The 21,563-nt window shown below is 47.9% G+C and overlaps 1 protein-coding gene across 1 annotated transcript in view; it reads right to left on the reverse strand.

Moving 5' to 3' along the window:
• The window catches only part of HSD17B12 (hydroxysteroid 17-beta dehydrogenase 12), a gene marked incomplete at its 5' end in the record, with an annotated part of 75,038 nt that extends 53,705 nt beyond the window's left edge, over positions 1-21,333 (reverse strand). Inside the window, 3 exon segments of the mRNA XM_084287106.1 lie at positions 20,937-21,105; positions 21,107-21,226; positions 21,229-21,333. Of these exon segments, the coding sequence (XP_084143232.1) occupies positions 20,937-21,105; positions 21,107-21,226; positions 21,229-21,333 (394 nt within the window).
• Positions 21,334-21,563: the final 230 nt, after the last annotated feature.

Genomic DNA, 21,563 nt, shown 5'->3' on the forward strand with positions numbered 1-21,563 from the left:
CCACGTGAGCAAGATGTGCACCTGGGTTCCCCAAGAGGTATCGATGTCACTTGGAGCACTGCTTGCCGTGTTCAGCACACCATCAGAAGGCAGACGAAAAAGGCCAGAATTTATTCTCTAAAACCTCAGGGTATTTACTGCAGAATTTTACAAGCAGCTAATCAAAGTCCTAAAATACAGGATTCAGTACACCACAGCAAATATGGAACAGAAAGTCTCCAGACCTTTCAATTCCCATTACATGTATACTAACGAATTACCTGCACAAGAACTCGTATCACCAGTTTATGTTTTTAGTTACATTTAGATCCCCACCACATCATGAAATTGATTGTATAAATCCATCTGCACTTTAGGACAGTATAGCATCTTTGAAGACTCTGTCAGCATCTGAAGACTGTGTCAGAATTTTGCTTCCTGTATGGCAAAAAGATCACTTCACAACTTCCACCTTGAGTTTACTCAAACATTTTTGACCTCTTCCAATGATCTCTTAAATTTAAGATAAAAATACACAGGAACCCATCACAACCTCCACTACTGGGCTAGTTATCAATAGACACAACTCCCTAAACCTCAGTGCCATATAGCCACTTTGCCTCCTCGTGTTTCATAGCTTCTGGCACATACCACAGCCATGATGCACTTGCATCACCTCCGATCTGGTACCAAACTCAAGGTAACCCCTGACAAACAAGGAGCAAAGATCATTGGGCTCAGTGGCCAGTGACATGCCTGCTCTGCGCTAAAAGGGAAGAGCTCTCCTGCTGTTGAGGGCCTCAGACCAGGCCTACAAAACACGCTGCGTACACAGGCGGTGACTTTAGTTCAGAAGAAGACCAATATGCCCAGTGGTACATGGCTTCAGAGACTATAAAGAAGTAGATATTTTTTTCCCAGATGGGTTACAAAGGGGTGAATAAGTGAATGCTTCCAGTAGCACCTGCATCCTTCATTAACCCCATGGCTAGATGCGTGCAGGACCCTCCCAAACACGAGGTGACCTAGAGAACATCCATCCACCACCTCGTGAGAGGTTTACTGGATGGCCATTGTCTGCTGTTAAAAGGGTGACTGCATCGTGCAGACCAGCAAAAGCAGCACCTGGCAGACCATGGCAGCCTGGTTACCAACTGGAGTGAATATTCGAGGCCTTGAACGAGCATTTTTATCTGCTTCTTATCCAGCCAGGACATCTTAAAACAAAAGCACAGAATGGTGCAGTAAAGCATGAGGCAGGCATGCAGAAATCATCTTGTCTCACGACAGGAGCAAGGAGCAGTGTTTATACGGGGAGAGCGAGCGACGGCAAGCGCAGAGAATCCGACTGCAGCTCTGCAGAGCACTCACGCTGAAACAAGATTAGAGATTCGTGACTCCCCAATTCAAGGTTAGACTACAGTGAAGACAAAGCTTAAAGCGATCAAGCCTGCCTTCAGATACAAACACGTTTTCTACAGCAAAATAAGCTTTTTGAGTTGCCTAATGGAGAAAAAACATGGAATGCTTGTATCCAGGCATACTCCTTGCACAATGAAGCTAACAACTATTATGTGTGCTCTCTACTGGCTTCCTAGAACTACAAATTCATTTAAGTTCGGCCATTTTCCTGTTCTCATTAAGAGAAGTAAGTTTTTAGGTGATCCTTCAAAGTACTGCAGATGCACTCATGCACAGCATTGCCTAGAAGGAGGACTCAAGCTACTAACAACATCATTCCCCCTAAAAAGATGTGGGTCCTGCAATTTGGGAACAGCTGTTTTCTTCCTGCCAAAATAAATAAATAAATAAAAATCAAGCTAACAACCCTATCTGAAGGAGGGCAGCTCAGCTACAGCTCCAACCCACCGAGAGGGATTCAAATTTGTTGTCAAAATGGCCACTGCAGAGCAATTCTCCCAGCTACATCTTCTGTAGAAGAGCAGCCCCTGTCCTGCAAGACAGGCTGGAGACAGCAGCGAGGTTGTCACATCGCTGCACAATCCCCAGCTGCAGCAAACAGCAGCAAAAGGAATAAACTAGGAAGCTAGCGTGGCTTTTTAAAGCAATGCAGTTCAGAGAAACTTCCCAGCACAGCTAACCTTAGCAGAGGTTTAAAGTACAATGCATAAATAACTAAAGAGTCGAGATTCTTCTGCTACAAAACACGGAGGCTATATTAAGAATATGACAGCTCCTGGGGAAAACAAAAGCTGGCAAGGGGAGAAGAGACTATCCCTGCTTGGCATCAAGCAGCGCTTCATCTATTACAGATTTATATAAATCACTGGCAATTGACCAATACCGAGCTTCTAGATTATCTCCAGCCAACAAAAGTACTTTAGTCTGTGCTGGTTAAAAATATTCTACTTTTTGTCCTCAGCTTGCTAGGAACAGCTATTTTTAGTAAGAGCCCAATCAACCTTATCAAAATCAAGCATCAAAAATAGACTGGAGAAACACTGGAAGCAAACACTATTTTTAGCTGCTCTGTCTATTCCCTGCCGTTACCCACCGAGTCCTGACTGCACAGCCCATGCACGAGTGCTTAGTTATTCTAGGCAGATCCTCGTCGTGACCCTTTTTTCCCTGAACACCTGAATGCAGAAAACACTCGATTGATTAAAGATTAATACAGCCGCAAACCGTGACAGCTGCCTTTCGTCTGAGTGCTTTTGGGGAAGGGGAGAATATGGAATGACAGAGAGCTTGCATCAGTATTCCTCCTGGGGATCTATTACATGGAAAGAAAATTGCTATTTCAATTCCCTTTTGTTGCTAAAAATAGCAGCCCCAATTGATTCAAGCAAACAGGGCACCGGCTTAGCAATGCCAAATTTAGAAACCACTGAAGTCCCAAAGAGTGAACACTAACGCAGTCTAACACATGCCAGCTCATATTTAACAAAGAACAAAGAAGATAAGCATGCCGGCTGCAAGTTAATAAGACGGCAGTAACTCCCTGCATTTTTATGAAATAAAAACAGAAAACTTGGGGCAAAAATAACACTAACTTCGCTTCTGCTCCTGGCTTCATTTGCTGAACTAGGAAGCCTCATCAGAAAGATCATCTGCATCTCATCTGAAATCGCAGAATTTCTGTGTATTTTTTTCGTGTAAAGGGTTTTTTTTCCTGCACAAAGGAGCTAACGCCTAATGGTCAGGCTCTGAAAAGACAGGCTACAGAAAGAGGTTCAATTCCCAGAACCAAACACTTACTTGGTAACAGCTTGTGTCTAGGAGCTAGGATTGTGGGTAGAAAAATATTCTATAAATATCACAGCACTGACAAGTTCCCATTTCATCCAGAACTACAGCAAGAAAGGTTTTGGGGCAGCACACTCCTAAGATTTCTTTAGACTTGAGAGCTAGAAGCAATCTAGAAAGCCCAGCAAGAAAGCCGTGCACACACAGCAGCTCACGAAAGCTACGGGGAACATTTACGTGCTCTCAGTTCCCATTCCTCCTGCGCTGCATCTCCCGGGGATTCCCTGTACCCACACTGAACTCCAACCTTTGCCGTGAGGTCTCTTCTCCCGGCTGGCCCCGGGGGCTGTGCGATGGGCACAGGGTCTGGGGGATGGGGAACTTTCTCCTCCTCTCTCCCATGCACAGCAGCTCCCACAGCACCCCACACCCAGCTCAGAGCTATGCTGCTGGCCACGTTACCTGCTCAAGTCTAAGTCGAGTTTAGCACATGCAAAGCCTCCAGCTGCCTTCTGCTCAGTAAGACTACCCCAAGAGTTGCTGCATGTAACCAATATTGGGCAAAAACAAGCTCTCACTTGGTTTTCATTGTGAAATACGTGACAGACGGTCACTGTCACAACGAGCATGACCGCTCCAAGAAAGCACATGCCACGGAGGTTGTTCTCAGCACCCTTGGTGATTCCTCCTGCCTCTAGGAGAGCACAAACAGTAAATTTTAAAGATCAGATAGCTCAGGACTGGCACCATCTGAAGGCTTTTAGCTTGCTTGCTCGGAACTATGCATAGATAAATTGCTTTTCTGAGAAGGAGCAAAGAAGCCAGTGGAAGAGCCTCCAGGTTTGAAGCCTGCAAGACTAGAAGGAGGCTCCATACGAGAAGTCACTAGAAGTTTGACTTTTTTTTTTCACTAAATATTTGTAACAGGCAGAAAAATAAATCTGAGTTGGTGACATGGCAACAAACAAGACCCAACACCTGAGAATACACAAGGCTAACACGATGTTGGCAAGCTATGGCTGCATTCGTTTGAACTCAAAGCTACACAAGTTTTCTGAATAATCGGGAGCACAGAAAAAAGCAGAGACTGGGATCAAATGCAACACGAGATCCATTTTTAATCAAAACGCAATCTGTGCCAAACTTTTTTTTTTCCAAAGTGTGATTAGCCTAGACAAGAATAATGCTCCAAACCCATGAGGCAAGAGAAAATCATTTTATATCACGACCATAGGAAACTACTAGTGTGAAGGTGACTGGGACCAAATGTAGAATCTCAAAATACCGTCAGGAACTAGCTGGGGAGGAGTCTACAACTGCTCATACCAAAAAAAAAAAAAAAAAAAAAAAAAAAAAAAAAAAAAAAAAGGTGTGTGGGGGAATTTACCAGGGTAGGAACAAATTACTAGTTACACTCCTTACAGACTGACCTCAGCACAGACCCCGTTCAGTGCTGGTATTGGTGACCACTGCACGAAGAAGAGGATGCTTTATGCAATTCCCAGACAACCTAACTGCTAAAAAGGATCGCAGCATCCCACCACACGGCGTGAGAGGAGTTTATAGACCATGGTAATAAAGCCACGATATTACCAGATACTACCCAGTGACATGGCAGTACCAGATGTCAAGTCGTGCTCTTGAGACTAACTTTGCTTGGAGTTGAGGTGACGATTGTAGGCAATGGAAGAAAGGTACCTGGGGTGCAGTGGTTGCATATAAAAGGGACTATAAACTGCCACTCTGATGCAGCTATAAAGACAACTTATATAACCTTATTGCAGCCACCGAGGTGTTTCCCGTCGTAATAGAAAGCAATAATACATTTTAAGTAATTTAAATGGGAACAGTCGCGAAAAAGGGCTGCTAAGATGATTAAGAGCTGCCTATTTTGGGAGATGAGTTTAAAAGGGTTTTGTTTGCTCTTCGTGAGCTCACCAGAAAAGGAAAAGCTCAGATTAACATTGGGAAGAAAATAGAAGGTAGTCACAAGCACTCCTGGAAACGAGGATGTCTCAAAGGAGAAAAAATTCCCTATATGACTTTGAAGACCACAAGGCAAGGAAGCTGAACTGCTGAAGGAGCTTCGAGATACCAGACAGCAGCGTAGAGCACGACAGACGTTACTCTGCAAACAGAACTAAAAACTTGCAGCAGGAGTTGGTGTGTTCATTAGTATCCAATTCAATGGACTGGAGGGAAAATGGAAAACAAACCTGACTGCAGTTTGATTGTTTTTGAAACCCTGTATTAATCCCATGCTTCTAAGACTCTCCCAGGTCGTCAGGAGATAGTAGAAAAATGCTTTTTTCCCCCTCCCCGTCTCAATGCACAACTTGACTTCCAGCATCTCTGTTCATCTTTTAACAAGACCGAGGCTGGCTGCAGCTAGATACAGGAGATGAACGCATGGTGGTCCTGACAAACCTGAGGCTGATCTCAGGAGCTCGACTGCATGAACAAGATTTGAATCAGGAAGGGGTTGGACCAACAGGGACATTCCCTTCTCCCCTTAAAGACAGCAGAATCTGAACTTCCTGACTTTTGCAGATTTTCCCAAATCAAAACCTTGAAAGTAGCAAAGTTCTTACATTTGTAACAGGATGCTGGTGAGCGCTTTTGTAGGCACAAGACAGAGGTTCCCTTTATCCTCCTGGGCTTCCACATCCATCAAACAGCCCATGACCCCACGATACAGGCGACCGATCAGTTCTGCATTTGAGCCAAAGCAAGGTACCACGAGTATTTCCCCGTCTCCCCCTCAAAAACATGAAAAACCACCAAACTTGTCCATCCCCAAGAGCCCCTAAAGAAAGGGGAGAGCAGCCCTTATGCCACAGGTGCAGCAAATACTCTCTCCTCATTTAGCCAGAGTACATCAGCACAGGGCACGAGGTGGAGAACAGCTTTTCAGTGCTGAGCTCGGTCTGCAGCAGGCAATGTAAAGCTACTTGTGTAGCCACTGACAGAGGTGTTGTCAGCCCACCATCATTCATGCTGGCAGTAACTTCAGTCACCTTCCACAAGCATCTCCATATTTGCAGCGAATTCATCAGCCTCCAAACAAATTTGGGGCACAAATGAAGCAATGAAGCCATCTGACAGGTTTTTAAGATCACATTGGGTGTGTTAAAAGCTGTAATTCTTTGCTGTACCTCATAAGAGACCTCATAATGCATTGGCTAAAGAAAACCTTCTCTCTATTGCTTTCAAACATTGGTTGACATTTCATAGCCTCATAATTAGGTCCTGAACTATTCAGAATTATACAAAACATGGTCTCGAAGAACCCTTTAAATGAAGGTTTGAGTACATTTTCAAGCCTAATGCATCATTCAGTACAGTCACGGCACATCCTGAAGCATCAGGTCACTAGAAAAAAAACACAGCTAACTTCATAAAAACACCCAGTTATTATTCACCTGTTCCCTCCGTTCGCACATATCCAACTGGGTACACTGACAGGGAGGGGAAACCAGCAGATGAGCCCCTCAGAGGAAGAGCTGTATCCCCAGAACAGACCTTCCACCTCAGAAGAGAGATGCAATGCACCCAAGACTTGGTCTCTGGTAGTGCTGGGGAGAGAGTTTAAGAAGAGGCCAAGCACAGCAATACCCCTCTCCAGGATACTCTTTCTGTTTCCAGCTAGTGACTTCAGGATTTGGTGCACTACAGCTGGAGATTTTGGACAGATTCATAGGAGAGAAAGCTATCAAGATACATTACACTAGTATTTTTTCTTTAAATCAGTATCAGCCTTTAGCATCGAATACAGACTACAACTGGAAACTACACAGCTGAACTACACCCTGCATGGGAAACAGCACCCCTCCTTCTCTCCTTTTGGAAGTGAAGTGCAAGCTTTGGATTTGGTGCTTTCTCTATCAGCCCCTAATCACAGTAAGTGACACTGATCACTTAGCTCTCCTTCCACCCTTTCAATTGACATTGTGGACTTCCAAGTCAATGTATTTATTGAACTAGTAAATCTAGCATATAAAAATGTTTTAAGGTTAGACATTCAGGCAACCCTGTGATAGAAGTCTATCAGAATGTCTTTTGACTAGAGGCTTGCAGATAGAAAACAGATTTTAAGAAGTGATTAAATACATTTAAAATATCAAAGTGATCTAAAGGTATTCCATCTACTAGAAAAATCATGCTCCTTTTCCATCTCCATGATTAAAATCCTCACTTCAAGTGCAAGCCGGAAAAAATTTCAGTCCATCAACAATACACCAAAAATAGGAAAACCAAGGAGCACAGCATACACTAAAACAGCGACACTATAGATGGTGATTGGCAAGACCTCAAAAAAAATCCAGCTCCAACGAACCCCCAAGCTGCAGAACTGCTCAGACACTTCTTCGTCACCCTCATCTGCACTCTGCCTTGTGCCAAAGATAAGAAACGCTTGCAGCACCTAAGTCTACGTGGGTCACTGTGCCCAAGACAAAACATTCTCTGGGAAAGATGAGTGGATGCTTTCTGGGAAGACAGAGAGCTACAGACACTCTCAGGGGCCGGCAATCACGTAACACAGCTGTGCCAGCTTTGAGCTGATAAGGCCATCCAGACCCAAGTCATCTCCCTGAAGAATCTCCTGGAGAGCTCAGGAACCATAAACCCAGCCCCGGCTGCACCGTCCTGTTCCTCAGCCCTCCTGCACAGGAGCAGCCTCATACGTGGTGGAGCTATGCTGGACCAGCCACGGCTGTGCTCACTTCATGCAGTCACTGAAGTGTTTCTTCCTTACACTGCTTTCTCCAGTAACATTTATCCAACCCGGGTATCATGACCCTTCCTGACAGTAAGCCACTTTAGGTCCAGCCCCAAATTCTTAACCTCTTATTTACAACTTGATTTCAAATCAAATCAAAAAATCTGAAATATATGAGCTACTTCATTTCTGCTGGAATACCACCTACCACTCTATCTTTTTCCAAAGGGCCACTTTCCTAGGGCTTACAACCCCTAGCATATAAAATGAGAAGGGGAAGAAGTTCCATTTTCAGGAATGAACATCACAAATCAGGACAGCTACTTATCTGTGTAGAAGCAAAGACATGTTTTAACCCCAAGAAATGTGTATCGTTATCTTGCACAGCAGAAATATAATTGATAAAGCATACCTCTGATAAGCTACTTTTTAATTACGCACACGTAGGGAGGTTACCACATCAACCACTCCACATGCTCCATATAATGTAAGTGCATAGACAAAAGGTGCATGATCGGACATGAGAATCCTTCATAGGAAGGTCTCAAGTCTACAGTGCCTCTACAAATAAATAGGATTAAAATCCAACCCTTCCTTCCCTGCTAAAGAAAGCTAACCACCACGTGCTCACGTGGAGTCTAAGCACACCTAATCTCCATTTTTAAGGTAAAAAGAATATGACTATCCATCCCAATCAATTTGTTGCTCTTACATTTGTGACCATCTACCATTACCCTGAACATCACTCAAGTGCCCCAGTGAACCAGCTTGGGTACCAGCAGTGCTGCCAAGACTTCAGAAGTTTTTAAAGTTATCAATAAACCAAAACTGCTCAGGCCAGAGTTGACCAGACCTTCAGCTACAGGTGGAATACTTGCACCGTTTTGCCTTGTCTCACCCAGTGAGATGCTCTTCCAGTGTTTGAAGCGTGAGGCCCCACCATTTGCTCAAGGTCTTTGTGCCCAGCTAGTGCACTGATGGATGGACAGATGGGGCAGCCACAATGAGGAGGGTCTTCAGTGCAAGCAAGCACCCGTAGCACGTGGCACTCCTGCCATGAGAGAAAATTTGTGCTACAGATTCGTGCTTGCTGAGAGTCACTGCCTGATCTTCCTAAAAGCTCATCCCTTAAAGCTCCTACCAGCATGCACTAGCCCCTTCTCCTCATCCCAGGCCATGAGAGGTATCCCCACTGCTATTTTCAGAAGCCATCTGACCTATACAAATTTACAGCAGGGAGATCTTGAATAGCTTCTCCAGGAGTAGTTTTATTCCTGATAGATAGCTTCGCATAGAGGCTCAGGGTATTTCTCGGCAGCGCTGCCATGGCCTCATCCGTGCGTTTTGGGGGTGCGTGGCGATGGAACCAGTGGAGCCCTGGAGCCATCTCCCCCTCCCATCCCTCCAGCTCTATCCACCCGAGCAGTTCACCCATTACAGACAATAAGCGAAGCTGCGTAAGCAGCCGAGCACAGAAGATGAATGAACTGGGTGACGCTAAAGATCTGTGAACTGAAAAATCCAGTGCATGAATTAAAATCCGCACCCCTCTCCCTTTCCCCCCAAAAGGGATTGTATACAGCAGGGCATAAAAGGAGAAGGAGGGAGAGAGAGGTGGAAAAAACGTGGTCTGACACATTTATAAAAACTGATGGCCTGTCACCCAGACGCTGATGAATATTTTTTACAGGATAAAAATGGCAACCTAGAGTCTAAAAATAAAATGCTGTGCTGCAGACCTGTCTGGTTCAGCAACACCACTGGAATACAAACACACTCCCTTGCTGGTACGGCTTGACTAAGATTTCAGAATAAGAGAGGAAAAAAAATAACTGTAGAACATACCTTCTATTTTCAAGGGAAAGGATTTAGATTTTTTATTTTAAGTGAGAATTCAGATTAGCTTTATACTTTGTTGGCATTGTATAATTGCAATTTAAAAAATACTCATAAATTTTAGGTGATTGATGAGGATGGCAGACTACCTTGTGCTGCACAAAGCAATTCTTTTCTCTCCTCCCCCAGAAAATTACAATATAACAACATATTTATCAGTGTCTTTAAGTTGTAGCTTTAGTGAGATTAAAAATATATTTTTAGCCTCATGCTGCAGACAGAACTGTGGACACTGCTACTTCCAAACCCAACCCACCCCCAGGGACAAAAAACAAGAAAACCTTTTACTTCATTTTGCCTCAAAATTAAGACTAAAAAACCTGCTTAGCCGAGAAGCAAAAATGACTGAACATCATTCACAAGAAACCCTAATGTCTCGAGTCTATCCACACTGCAGACAAGCTGCCTTATGCAGTACAGATGCTATTTTTAGCAAGTGATGCAATAGCTGCAAGGGCTCTCCCAGAGCCTTTCATTTAAGAGCCCAAGCCATATTAAAACACGTTACAAGAAACATAATAACCCTCTGCTGTCACCTTCCCATTCTCTGCACCAGCATATTACACACAGAAATAACCCCTTCTGAAGTTATATATTCTAGGAAAGACTCAAATTTCACACATCAAGTGAAAAAAATATAAGTATACACACATCTATCAGCAAATACACCTGCCCTGCACTGTGTATGACAAAAAGTTACACAACACCGTACAGGGATTTTCTGACCTCTTGATTTTCCAACAGAATATGAAACAGATTGTTGTTGTTGTTTTTTTTTTGCTGAATTTCAGTGAAGACTTTGAAAAGTCCACAAAGACTGATCCTTCTGAAAGCTATTTCCATTCTTAGAGACCTTTTAAAAAGTGTATAATTGACAACTGTTAAGACACATTTCTGCTGTGTGACTGTTTTAACATCTAAAAGTCCTCTAAACAAGAAGTGTTCCAGAAATACCACAGCTTTTTTTTTTTGCCTTTTTTTTTTTTTTTTTAATCTTATCTTTATTTTTAAAGTAGAATAGGGTTTTTTCAGCCCTTTGGGTCTGTGGACCCTTTGGGTTTTCCAGCAGCCACGAGGAACCTCTGTACAACAGATTCACACATACTGCTAAGTTTTGCACCAATCCCTTATAAATTGAAATTCCAGCTGCCCCCTCCCCAAAAACAGAGGCACTCCTGAAGTCAAAACTACACAAGCAGCTACTTTTATTTGACTTCTGATCCCCAGGGGGCTATGAGGGAGGAAGACGTAAAGGGTACATAAAAAAAGCACTTACTATTTTGAGTGTGTGGTCACATACTCAATATATTAATATATCCACAAGCCCAAACCTGCTGCCATGCCGAGTTCAACTCCTCGGCTTACCATACGCAGGGTATATATAGCAGCTCCTACCTGCTATTTCGGACCACCCATTTATCATGGTCTGAGGTAGTCATGGCCAGCACTCCGTGCTCACGAGGAATTCCCCTATATGTATCACATGTGCGTAACAACTCACGTCTAGCTTGGGTTTTGCTGCTTTTGTAGAGCCAAACCTTTGCTCATGATCCACTTAAACCCTGCAGACCGGCCTGCTGATGTTCCGGGGCCAGGTGATTCTCTAAGCAGCCACACAACAGAAAACAACTCGAGCCTTGGGGCAGTCTGCACCTCCCTCCCCAGGCCAGTTTGCACAGTCTGCATTTGGCACCAGCAGCAAACAGATTCAGACCGCAGACCTCATGGATTCTACCCATCTGTGGAAAAAGGAGCATGGCCACAAAGTGAGACTTGGAGAGATCTCACTCAGAAGCCATGTACGGAACAGGGAGTTCAGCTCTTAGAGGTCCTAACTGCTCAGAAATAGAACAGAAATCGAGGCAGGAAGACACCTAGCGATATTTTATTCATTTTGGCTAGAAGCAGCATTAAAACAAGCTGTACGCCGAGAAGTTTGAGCTTGCTCTAGGGACACGGAGGTATGAAAATAAGGGTTCTGCAGAACAGCTCGAGTGGTGACAAGACCGAAGCTTCGGTGCTGCATGTGAAACCCCAACACAGCTGCATGGGGAGCATCACCCAGGAAATTTTATACAGCCCTGCACACAGGGACAAGAAACATTTGCCACGTTGCCATGAAAGCCTGCGGGGCTGCTCCCCTTTCCCCCAGCCCACAGCTCCCCACGCAAGGCCCACGGGACTGTGCTTCGCCTGCAGCTTCGAGGTGAGGTGGTTGACCCCCTGCATCCCTGCTAAATCCACGTGCTTAAAGTGTGGGCTGGAATTGATTCGACAACTCCAGGTGAAAGCCTCCAGCACTTGAATTAGGGAACTGAACTGCAGGATTTAGAACACTAATTAGCCCAGACGGCTCCTGCAAGTAGCACACATTACGTGAGAAGTGATACCTTCTTGTTCTGAGATCTTACTCTATCTTCAGGTAAAAGGTACTGCCTCTCTTCCCACCAAACGGGAAGACCCAAAGTTTCAGGTCAGACCGATCTCCAGCTCCCAAGCACAGACCAGGGCAGACTAGTTCACTTACAGGGCACCTCACACCCTAAACAGGCCCTATTCTTGTTAAAAGTGGAGCCCTCACAGTCACCCTGGAAATAGCTTCTCCTGTTGTCATAGGCAAAGATGGCTTAAGAGCATATTTAGTAGATAATGTGCTGTTAAAAAGATGCAATGGCAACCACAGATAAGAGCTGATATAGCTGGCAAGCCTTTATTCAGCTGCCAAGATGTTACGAAGACAACTCCTAAAAATGTAGAAAAGTAACACAAGTATAATTTCAATTTCTGGAGTCTTTGGAACAGAAGTTACCTAATTATGATGAGGAGCGATCTATTCAAATAGACTGCTCATACAAAAAAAAAGACAAAGTCTGAAGTTGTTGAAAAGCCATTAAACTTATCTTCAAAAGATACCCTGCCTTTGACAAAAAGCAAGAGGTACCCTGCAATATCTTGCTTAAAGCCTGCATTTTACATCCTAGCTCATGCCCTGATACACAACTGCAGTTTTGCTCAAATTAGAAGTCATCTGATTATCTTGCTTTTGTGCACTGCAGTTCTCCAACAGAGGCTTAAACAAGCTCAAAACCACACCTTTCGGAAAAGTCTTCCTTCTCCGCATTGTCAGAAAGATTACTCAAGTGCTCGCCAGCACCCTCTAGCCCGAAGATTTTGAAGCAGGAACACAGAACCGATGTCTCCTCAATCGAGCAAAAGCTACCATTCATAAAAAGGGGGTCGCGTAGAGCCGAGAGACAAACACACAGCGCTAGAGACCGATCAAATGTGAAGGCTAGTCTCTATTTTTTGGCCTGGGGATATTTATATTGTTCTATCTAAAATGTGATTATTTGGGAATTACGTTCCACAGACGTCCCTTTCACCCCACACTCTTGATTACATTTGTTTTAATCATTTCTGTCCACCATTCGGGGGGGGGGATGATAACACACCCAGATGAATCAATTTGGAAGGTAACAGCTGTCTCACAAGAAATGCACTCGGTATCTCACCATCAAGCATTAGGGGGAGACGTATGTTAAAGCGATTTAGGAATCGTTGAGTGTTTTATTTGCATCGGCTCTGTCTCGCAATAGGTGCTCGTGTTAAAGACTCAAGGAAGAGCTCGGAAGGCACTCCCTTTCCCCTCCTGTTTCTAAATAAAGCAACAGCCACTGACGCCTTCTATATTTCACTCCGAGCCCTTGAAAACTTGCAGTGTTTTCCCTGGTGGAAAACTCCCAGATTTTCCTATAGAAACGAGGCCGGCAGGAAGCCTCCTGCAATGTCCCAGCCCCAGACGAGGCATCACACCATCTCCCCATGGAGGATTGGAGTCTCCCCACAGAGGATGGGATCGGGGAGGCAGGGGAAGCTCCAGCAGGCACTGCATGGGCGGGATGCAGCACGGCGCACGAGGGCCAGCCGCTGTCCTTGTCACACGCCTGGGCCACAGCAGGCATTGCTCCTGCTGAGCAGCCGAGGTTTGGGTGCTCCGAGGTCCTCACCACAACCCTCCCACCTCCGGCCCACTGCCCCCTGCCAAACAATGGGGTCACAGGGCTCTTCAGCTCTTCCCAGCCCCAGCACAGAAAAAAAGGAAGCTCAGAGGAGTTTCCATCCCTCGTCCAAAGAAGCAACACTACAAAAGCACCCACTGATTGCTCTGGAAAGCAGCAGCCATAACAAGTCGGACCCCTCCAGACCCCTCATTGACCCTATGAGCCTCCTGCCCCATCCCTCATTTTCTGTTCGCTGCCCTTCCACCCGCACACCTCTGGACGCCCTACCCTCGCAGCTCTGTCTCAATTTACGGCAGCTTCGTGATCACAGCACCTCACAGCTTCCCCAGGGAACGGACACTAGAAGCAGCTTCCAGCAGTACCCCCCACTCCTCTGAATGTGGATGGGGGGCCTGCCCTTGCTCTTCTCTTTTCTGGCCCAAAAGAACCCCCTGGCACCTTTTAGAAGCCAGGCATGAGGAAGAGCACAGGAGGTTGTTCCTACCACCACCTCTGCACAGGCTGACCATGGTATTTCAAGCCCGCTGCCCAGAACCCGTGTGCCTTCCCCAGGACGAGGCCAGGCAGGAAACTAACACGGTACTGAATCAGGGAACACCTTCACCCCAGAAATGACCACCATGGCTAGAGGAAGTAGCTTGCATCAAAGCTATCAAGACACACCATAAAGCAAAGAAATACATCAAATTGTGTCAAGAACATATTGTAATTAAAAGTAACCAAAGGGCAACGATTAAAGAAATAAAATTATTGAAGAATAAGAGCATGGCTTCAGAGTGCAGAAGACCCACAGCTAGCAAGCCTATGCGTGGGACAGACTGAACATTGAGTTGTGATCAACATCCCTTGCTTACATAAAGTCCTAGTGCTAAAATATATACCAGTTTCCTCATAGTATCTTAAAAAAGTATGTATTTATAAAAACACAATATATTTTTTACTCAAACCTACTTTCCCTATTTTTACAGAATTTGTGCTGAAAGAAAGCAAGTTAAATAAGTTTTAGAACCAAAAAAACTGTGAGGAGATAAATTCTGTGTTAGTTTATAAGAGACACGGTTTCGATCCAAAGCTTACTAACTGATGGAAACAAGTAAGCCTACACTGGTATGTCACGCTAACATTCCTCCGAACAAATACACTACTTTCACATGTTGGCAAGGCAATGTTTCCTATCAGAACCTCCACATTTTGCTTTTAACCACCACCAGCGACAGCGTGGAAGTGGCGGATCCAGCTGGGGCGAGATCCCTCCGTAGCGCCGCAGAGCTGGCAGCTTGAAAATCCACCTCTTTCTTTGTAAACCACAAGAGTTTTGTTGAGATGACTTCTGGATGAAAATGGGGGTGAGGGAATTTGTGCAACACCAGAGAACATCAGGATTTCAGTCAACAAAATGAAGGTTTAGATACAGCCCAGCGCAACTGGCACGTCCCCAAGGATGAGGTAAGGGAAGAAGAATCCTGAAACCATGGTGTATGGACTGGCTGCAAGCTTGGCTTCCTGCAAGGCACTCTGCACCTAGCAGATCAATATGAGACCTGGAGTTATCCCAGACGCTGAAAAGGAAAAGAGCTGGTTGGAGCTCACCAGCAAGGCCTCCACAACCACTCGCTACACCCACCAGAGGACACCCTGATGCTCAGGACAGGGCCGAGCAGCAGCACGAGCGTGGAGGCCCCCAAATGCACAAACCAGGCGAGAATTGGTGAAAATTGGGAAAGGTGAAGAAACAATCCAGCACATGGAGGATGTTGGGTCAGAATTTAGGAACCGACACAAAGGTGGGGAGTGTGTGCAGAGCACACGCTGCTGCCCGCCACACCACCTAGGCAGCCACCACTGAGCATGAAGAGCGTGCCTCAGCCTGGGCCACAAAGCTGCCTCCCACCCAATTTTGGGACAGACAACTGAGTCACAAGAGACATATGAAGGAACCTGGGGAGAGACAGAAGCAGGGAGGGCACCATAAAAATGAAAAAACAAGGTCAAGAAGCAAAGTGACAGGCACCCTTTTCCTGAGGCTCTGCTTTCCAGGACATCCCATTTCCAGCTTTAAGAGCTGCTACACAAGAGGTCCATTTCAAAACCTGCAGCCAAGCCTCAGGATTTCAGGTTTCACCACCTGCTGCTGAGGGCACAGGAGTAAGTCAGAAGCTCAGCAGAGAAGTCTGCATACAGCTCTTTCCCAGTGTTAGCTAGAGAGGGGCTTCTGCTGTGGATCAGATTTCCAGCTCTGCCAATGATTCATCCTGTGGGTGATGGTGTACTGCTCTACTCCCCTAGGAATCGGGGAAGTTGCACAGATTTCATAAAATATTGCGTTAAGGTTAAATAATCAGGAGACAAAAAAACAACAGACTCAAGGTGGAACCCTTTTGCACAATTATACATACAACATGGCCGAACTAAAGAAGCCAAGAAACCCTACTTCTAGCATTTTCATGTATTAATGTACTTAAAATGTTCTGCTTTACTCTAGGAACCCAGGTTTCCTCAAGCCTATCAATAAATGACCAACAGAAGTCATCTGAAGCTATGAGCAGCAACCCTAAACCTGTTCACGCGAGTGTTTAACACACTCTACATGAGATGCTTTGCCCACGAGCTTCTCTGCTTATGTTCATACCTCGGCCTGCAGAATCACATTTGGCCTTTGGAAGCATTAGGAAAGATTTTCTCACTGTCAACCCTCCCGCAGCAGGGTGTCCCCAGCCCCATGGACTGGGAGTGACCCTCAGGACTCCCGCTAGCTCAGCACTCCTCACACAGGCACACATTTATCCAGTTGCCTCCAACACCCAGCGCAGCTCAGTATGCCTGACTGCTGCAGCTACCTGAGGCTCAGCTCCGTGCTACTCTGCACAAAGCAATTTCCTTCCTTCCCACTGTTCGGCTGGGTGCTTCGCATATCAACTTTCCCAAGGGGAGGGAAGCACACCAGTCAACAAAGTGACATAAAGAAAGTGAAGCAAGTCACTACCCTAGGCCCTTCCTTGCCTAAGCTCTCTAGTTTCAAGGAACAGGTTTGCATTACAGGCATTCCTACCTTAAACCATACAGAAGGTTGGAGGGAATAAGCTAGCTTCAAATTACACAGCTATTCATCCCCTGGGCGAATAACCCCACCAGCATTTCTCCCAGGCTACCAGAGATGGGTGGTCCTTCCTCATTAATGCAAACAGCAGCCGCCCTCTACTCACCACCCCCTTTTTGGGGTGGAGAGACCACACTAGTGCATTTAAGTCCCCTTCACATGCACCTGTTCCTGCAGCTAACTACAGCCAAGCCCACTCATAGTCTGAGCTAAGCCCCAGTGACATTATTTCGGCGTTGCTGAAGCATTCTGTCCAGGCTTCTCTGGTAAAAAGAAAAGCATATCTCAAAGCAGGGAAATGCGCTGAGTTGAGCTGTGGCGATGCAGCTGAGCGGGGCTGATGCCGTGGGTGGCAGTGGCTACACGTAAGCATGGGGCCTGAGCAGCAGCCAGCGCAGGCCCAGCAGCGAGCTGCCGGAGCCTGTCCGCAGGGAGGCAGCAGAAGCGGAGCCGGGACGCGGCCGGCTGGGTGCTGAGCTCTGCCCCGTACCCACGCGCACAAAGGAGCGCTTAGCAGGTGTTGAGCAACCCCACCGAGCAGACATTTTAAGCAGGCAGAAACGGCCAAGTGCAAAGTGCACCTAAATGGTGCAATAAATAAATAAATAAATAAATAAATAACAGAGGCAGCCAAATCCCAGAAACCAGGCTCCAGTACACTTTGCTCCTGTCCACTGTCCAGCAAGCAAGCCAGACCATGTACACCAGCAGGGAGCCCCTCCAAGAGCCGTCCGGGTCCCAGCAGGATCGGTGCACAGCACCAGCTGCAGGGCCTGGAGCACGAGGGTCAGAGCCCTGCTTAGCCGCACACAGGAAAGGCCAGGGAGACGCTGGCAGAAATCACCTAAATTACACACTAGGAGCTGGTCTGATTGCTGGGAGAGAGCTGGGGGATCGGCAACATAGAACAACACATGGCTTTTTCTTCTTTTCCCATTTGCCATATGTGCTAGAGCACAGCCCTTGTGGGAAGCTCAGACAGGATTAGGAGGCTTGCAGCAGATTGTTTCTAGAGGCACATTTTAGTGCAGGAACCCTCCGTAAGCACCTTGCAAACAATCCCACGAGAGCACAGTAACATGCTCCCATCTGCATGTTGGACTTGGGCTGTCACGACCAGGAGTTACAAGCAAGCTGCTGTGTTTTCACATGTTTGTAGCATTGCTTTTGGGGCTGACAGTGCTTTCTTTCAGACCAGCACAGAAGTGTTTGCAGAGTACCTGTTACTGTGAGCATTACAAAAACAACTCTCGTCACAAATCCAGAGTGCTGAAGATGATAAACCCCTGACCAAGTGATTTTGCTGAAGCATGAGAGAGAGCCAAGCTTCCAGGTGCAGGGAAAAGGGGGAGTGTCACCAAGCCTCTCCTCTCACAGCCTGCAGAGAGCAGTGCAAGCAGTGCTGACACCCACTTTGTTTCCCCAGCCTCATCACACGCTGTGCTGGGCTGGCTGCTTTCATCCACAGCAGCGACTTATGAGGGGTTCTGCCAACTGTCCTTGCACAGCATGACTGCACTTGTTTGTGCAAGTGATTGAAACTTATCTTTAGAAAACAAAAAAATGTAAACACAAACAAACCACTCAGGTAACAGAGCTTCGTTTCACATAACACTAAGGAGCTTGAAAATGATATTGCTTGCAAAAGCTGTTCAAAGTTATCAACAAGTTACTACCTGGCTACCACTCTAGTCAGGGCTTAAGTGAACATGCTTTGTATGGACTTCTTAAATCGGCACTAAAGTGATTTATCCCCAGAGTTATTTTCCTATGGTTATCCCAAGAATTTAATGATCGGGGTCTGTTCTGCAATCCACTGTTTCCAGGGCCTACAGGAAGCATATTCGTATAGATGAAATCTCATTCAAACTCTTTACAAGCACAAAATCCAACTTGTCACTTCTTCGCCTTCATATAAGCATCATTCATATTATGTATGATAATAAGATTATTGTTAAGGTCTTTTTAGAGCTTGCTCCTACCCCAGCTTCCTAGTCAACCGGAGCTTGGGAATCACCCAGCACATTCTTGGTTTTTAAAGGACCTGGCTGTTAGGACATCGCTGTCTACCCCACTGCTCATATACCCAGTTACATCTTATTTTTCACATCTTCTTTAGCAGCCCCCTAGAAATCACTGCTTTCAGATGCTGGACCACGCATAGCAAAGCCCAGCCCCAGCTCTGTTAGGTAGAAGCCAGCAAGGACAGGTAGGGAGCGGTCACCCACCCTCGCTGCTGCTGAAGGAAGTGGTTGCTCAGCACTTCCGTAGGAAAAGAACAGCTTAAGACTGAATGTGGGGTTTTTGTCTAAAAATAAGTTACAGAAAGACAGAGGCAGTTGCGAGCACCATCCTGATTAATGGTCTCTTCCAAGTTCTTTTTTAAGACATCTAGAGCGAGTTGCCCACATTTGGTTATTTTTGCACACTAATGAATGAACTCTAAGAAGCTAATTAAGGCAGGCTCATCTTCGCGAGCGTTTGTTGGCCCCAATACAACTGTACAGCTGTATTCACCACACGAGCAGGCATCAGCACTAACAGGCATGCCGCAATCACCCTGCGCCTGAGCAGCGTTCAGCTTGGCTTGTGTGGAAGGCGCTGGGGGAAGAAGAGCACGCTTTGTGCTAAGCAGGCCTGAAAAGACAACCAGACTTCTCCTTGGGTGCAACATGGCCAAGTAAACGGCCAAAATAAACTTTGCCCCCAGTTAACACACCGTTTCTGTTGCAACAAAGTGAAAGCAGAAATCATTCTCATTACAAGCTTTGCAATTTTGAACCAGGGAAAAGAAAAGGTAAAGTTTGCTCCCTGGTTCTGAGCAGGAGGCTGGACAGGAGGCCTCCCGAGCTCCCTCTAGGCTGAAGTACCACGGGATCTTGACTTCATTTCACCATTTACTGAAGGGAGAAAGCTTTTTGCTTTTCCTTTCTCCCCCATCTTGCCCAGGAAGAAGAGGAGGCACCATCCCGTGGCACCAGAGGCAGCCAGGAGGGGACAGGGCTCGGGTCCAAGCCCACAGGGCTGCCTGGGAGGGGAAGGCGAGGCACGGCCCTGGCCCTGCTGGGCCACCACGGCAGCTCCTCGGCATCGCGCTCACGCCAGGCCTGTTTGGCCGAAGTGCTTCCCAAACAAGGGCGGCGTTGTTCCTGGCTGCTGTCAGCGATTTATGGGGGGAATTACAGCACGGAGCAGCCAGCCACCAACTTTCCCCGTACTCCTCACGCCGCGCCCACAGACCCCACGTGGACGCAACGCGGGGAGCCCCAAACCCAGCCAGGGGTGAACTCTGCAGAGAGGGGACAAAGAAAAGCTCCCTGCGGGGAGTGGGGGAAGCTTTTGTGGAGCCCTCCTGAGCTGGGCAGGGACCACATCCCACAGCCCCTGGGGAGAACCAGGAGCAGGCGCAATGACCCCAAAGGGGGAGCGCTGGGGGGCAGAGGGGAAGGGGCGTTTCTCCAGGGGGCACTTTCGGCTCCCTGCAGGTACCCTCCAGCAGGGGCAGCCCCCTGGGGGCAGGAGGGGATCCCCAACCCCTTACCCAATCCCACAAACCGACCGTTACCTGCCCCCCAGTGCCTGATAACTCCCCAAAACTGCCCGTTAACCCCCCAAAACTGCCCGATAACCCCCCAAAACCGACCGTTACCTGACCCCAGTGCCCGTTAACCCCCCAAAACCGACTGTTACCCGCCCCCCACCGCCCGTTAGCCCCCCCAAACCGCCCGTTAACCCCCCCCAGTGCCCGATAACCCCCAAAACTGACTGTTAACCCCCAAAAACCGCCAGTTACCCAACCCCACGTGCACGATAACCCCCCCAAACCGACAGTTACCCGCCCCCCAGTGCCCGTTAACCCCCCCAAACCGACCGTTAACCCCCCAAAACCTCCCGTTACCCGCCCCCCAGTGCCTGATAACCCCCCAAAACCTCCCGTTGCCCACCCCCCACCACCCGTTACCCCCCCAAACCGCCCGTTACCGCCCCCCCCCCCCACCCCCCCTCACTCACTCACCAGCCCACGCTCCCAGGCCCGGCCCCAGCGCGGCTCTACCGGCGCCGATGCCCCAGACGCGGAGGGCGCCCAGCAGCCCGAGGGCGCCCCGCGCCGCGGCGTAGAGCGCCCCGAGCGCGCCCACCCACCAGAGCAGCCCCGCGGCGGGCAGCATGCCGCCGGCCGCCGCCAGCCCCAATGGGCCCTCCCGGCCACCGCCGCCCCGCAGCCGCCGCCGGGCCCGCCCCCGCTCGGCCGCCATTGGCGGAGCGGCCGCTCGGCCCCCGCCGTCGCCGGGCAACGCCGGCGGCCCCGCCCGCCGCGCCGGCCGGGCGGGGGGAGGCAGCGAGCGGCCGCGCGCCCCCGTACTACTCGCCGCCCCGGCCCCGCGTGGTCGGCAGGGCTCGCGCGCCGCCATTGGTCGGGAGAGGTGGCCGTCAAGGCGGAGCCGCGCCGCGGTTGGCTCGCCGGCGCGGGGGCCTCGCGGGATTGGAGCGTAGGGGAGCCTCTCCTCCCGCCCCCTTTGACGTCATATGAGCCCATTCATAAAATGCTCAGGGCCCCGCCTCGCCCCCGGACGCGGCCCCAGCCCCCCCCCCGCCGCCCCCTGCCCCTGCCTCGGCCCGGTGCCCCCCCCCGGCACCCCCA

The sequence above is a fragment of the Netta rufina genome (assembly GCF_964035555.1).
Source record: "Netta rufina genome assembly, chromosome: 5".
NCBI classification, from domain to species: Eukaryota; Metazoa; Chordata; class Aves; order Anseriformes; family Anatidae; genus Netta; species Netta rufina.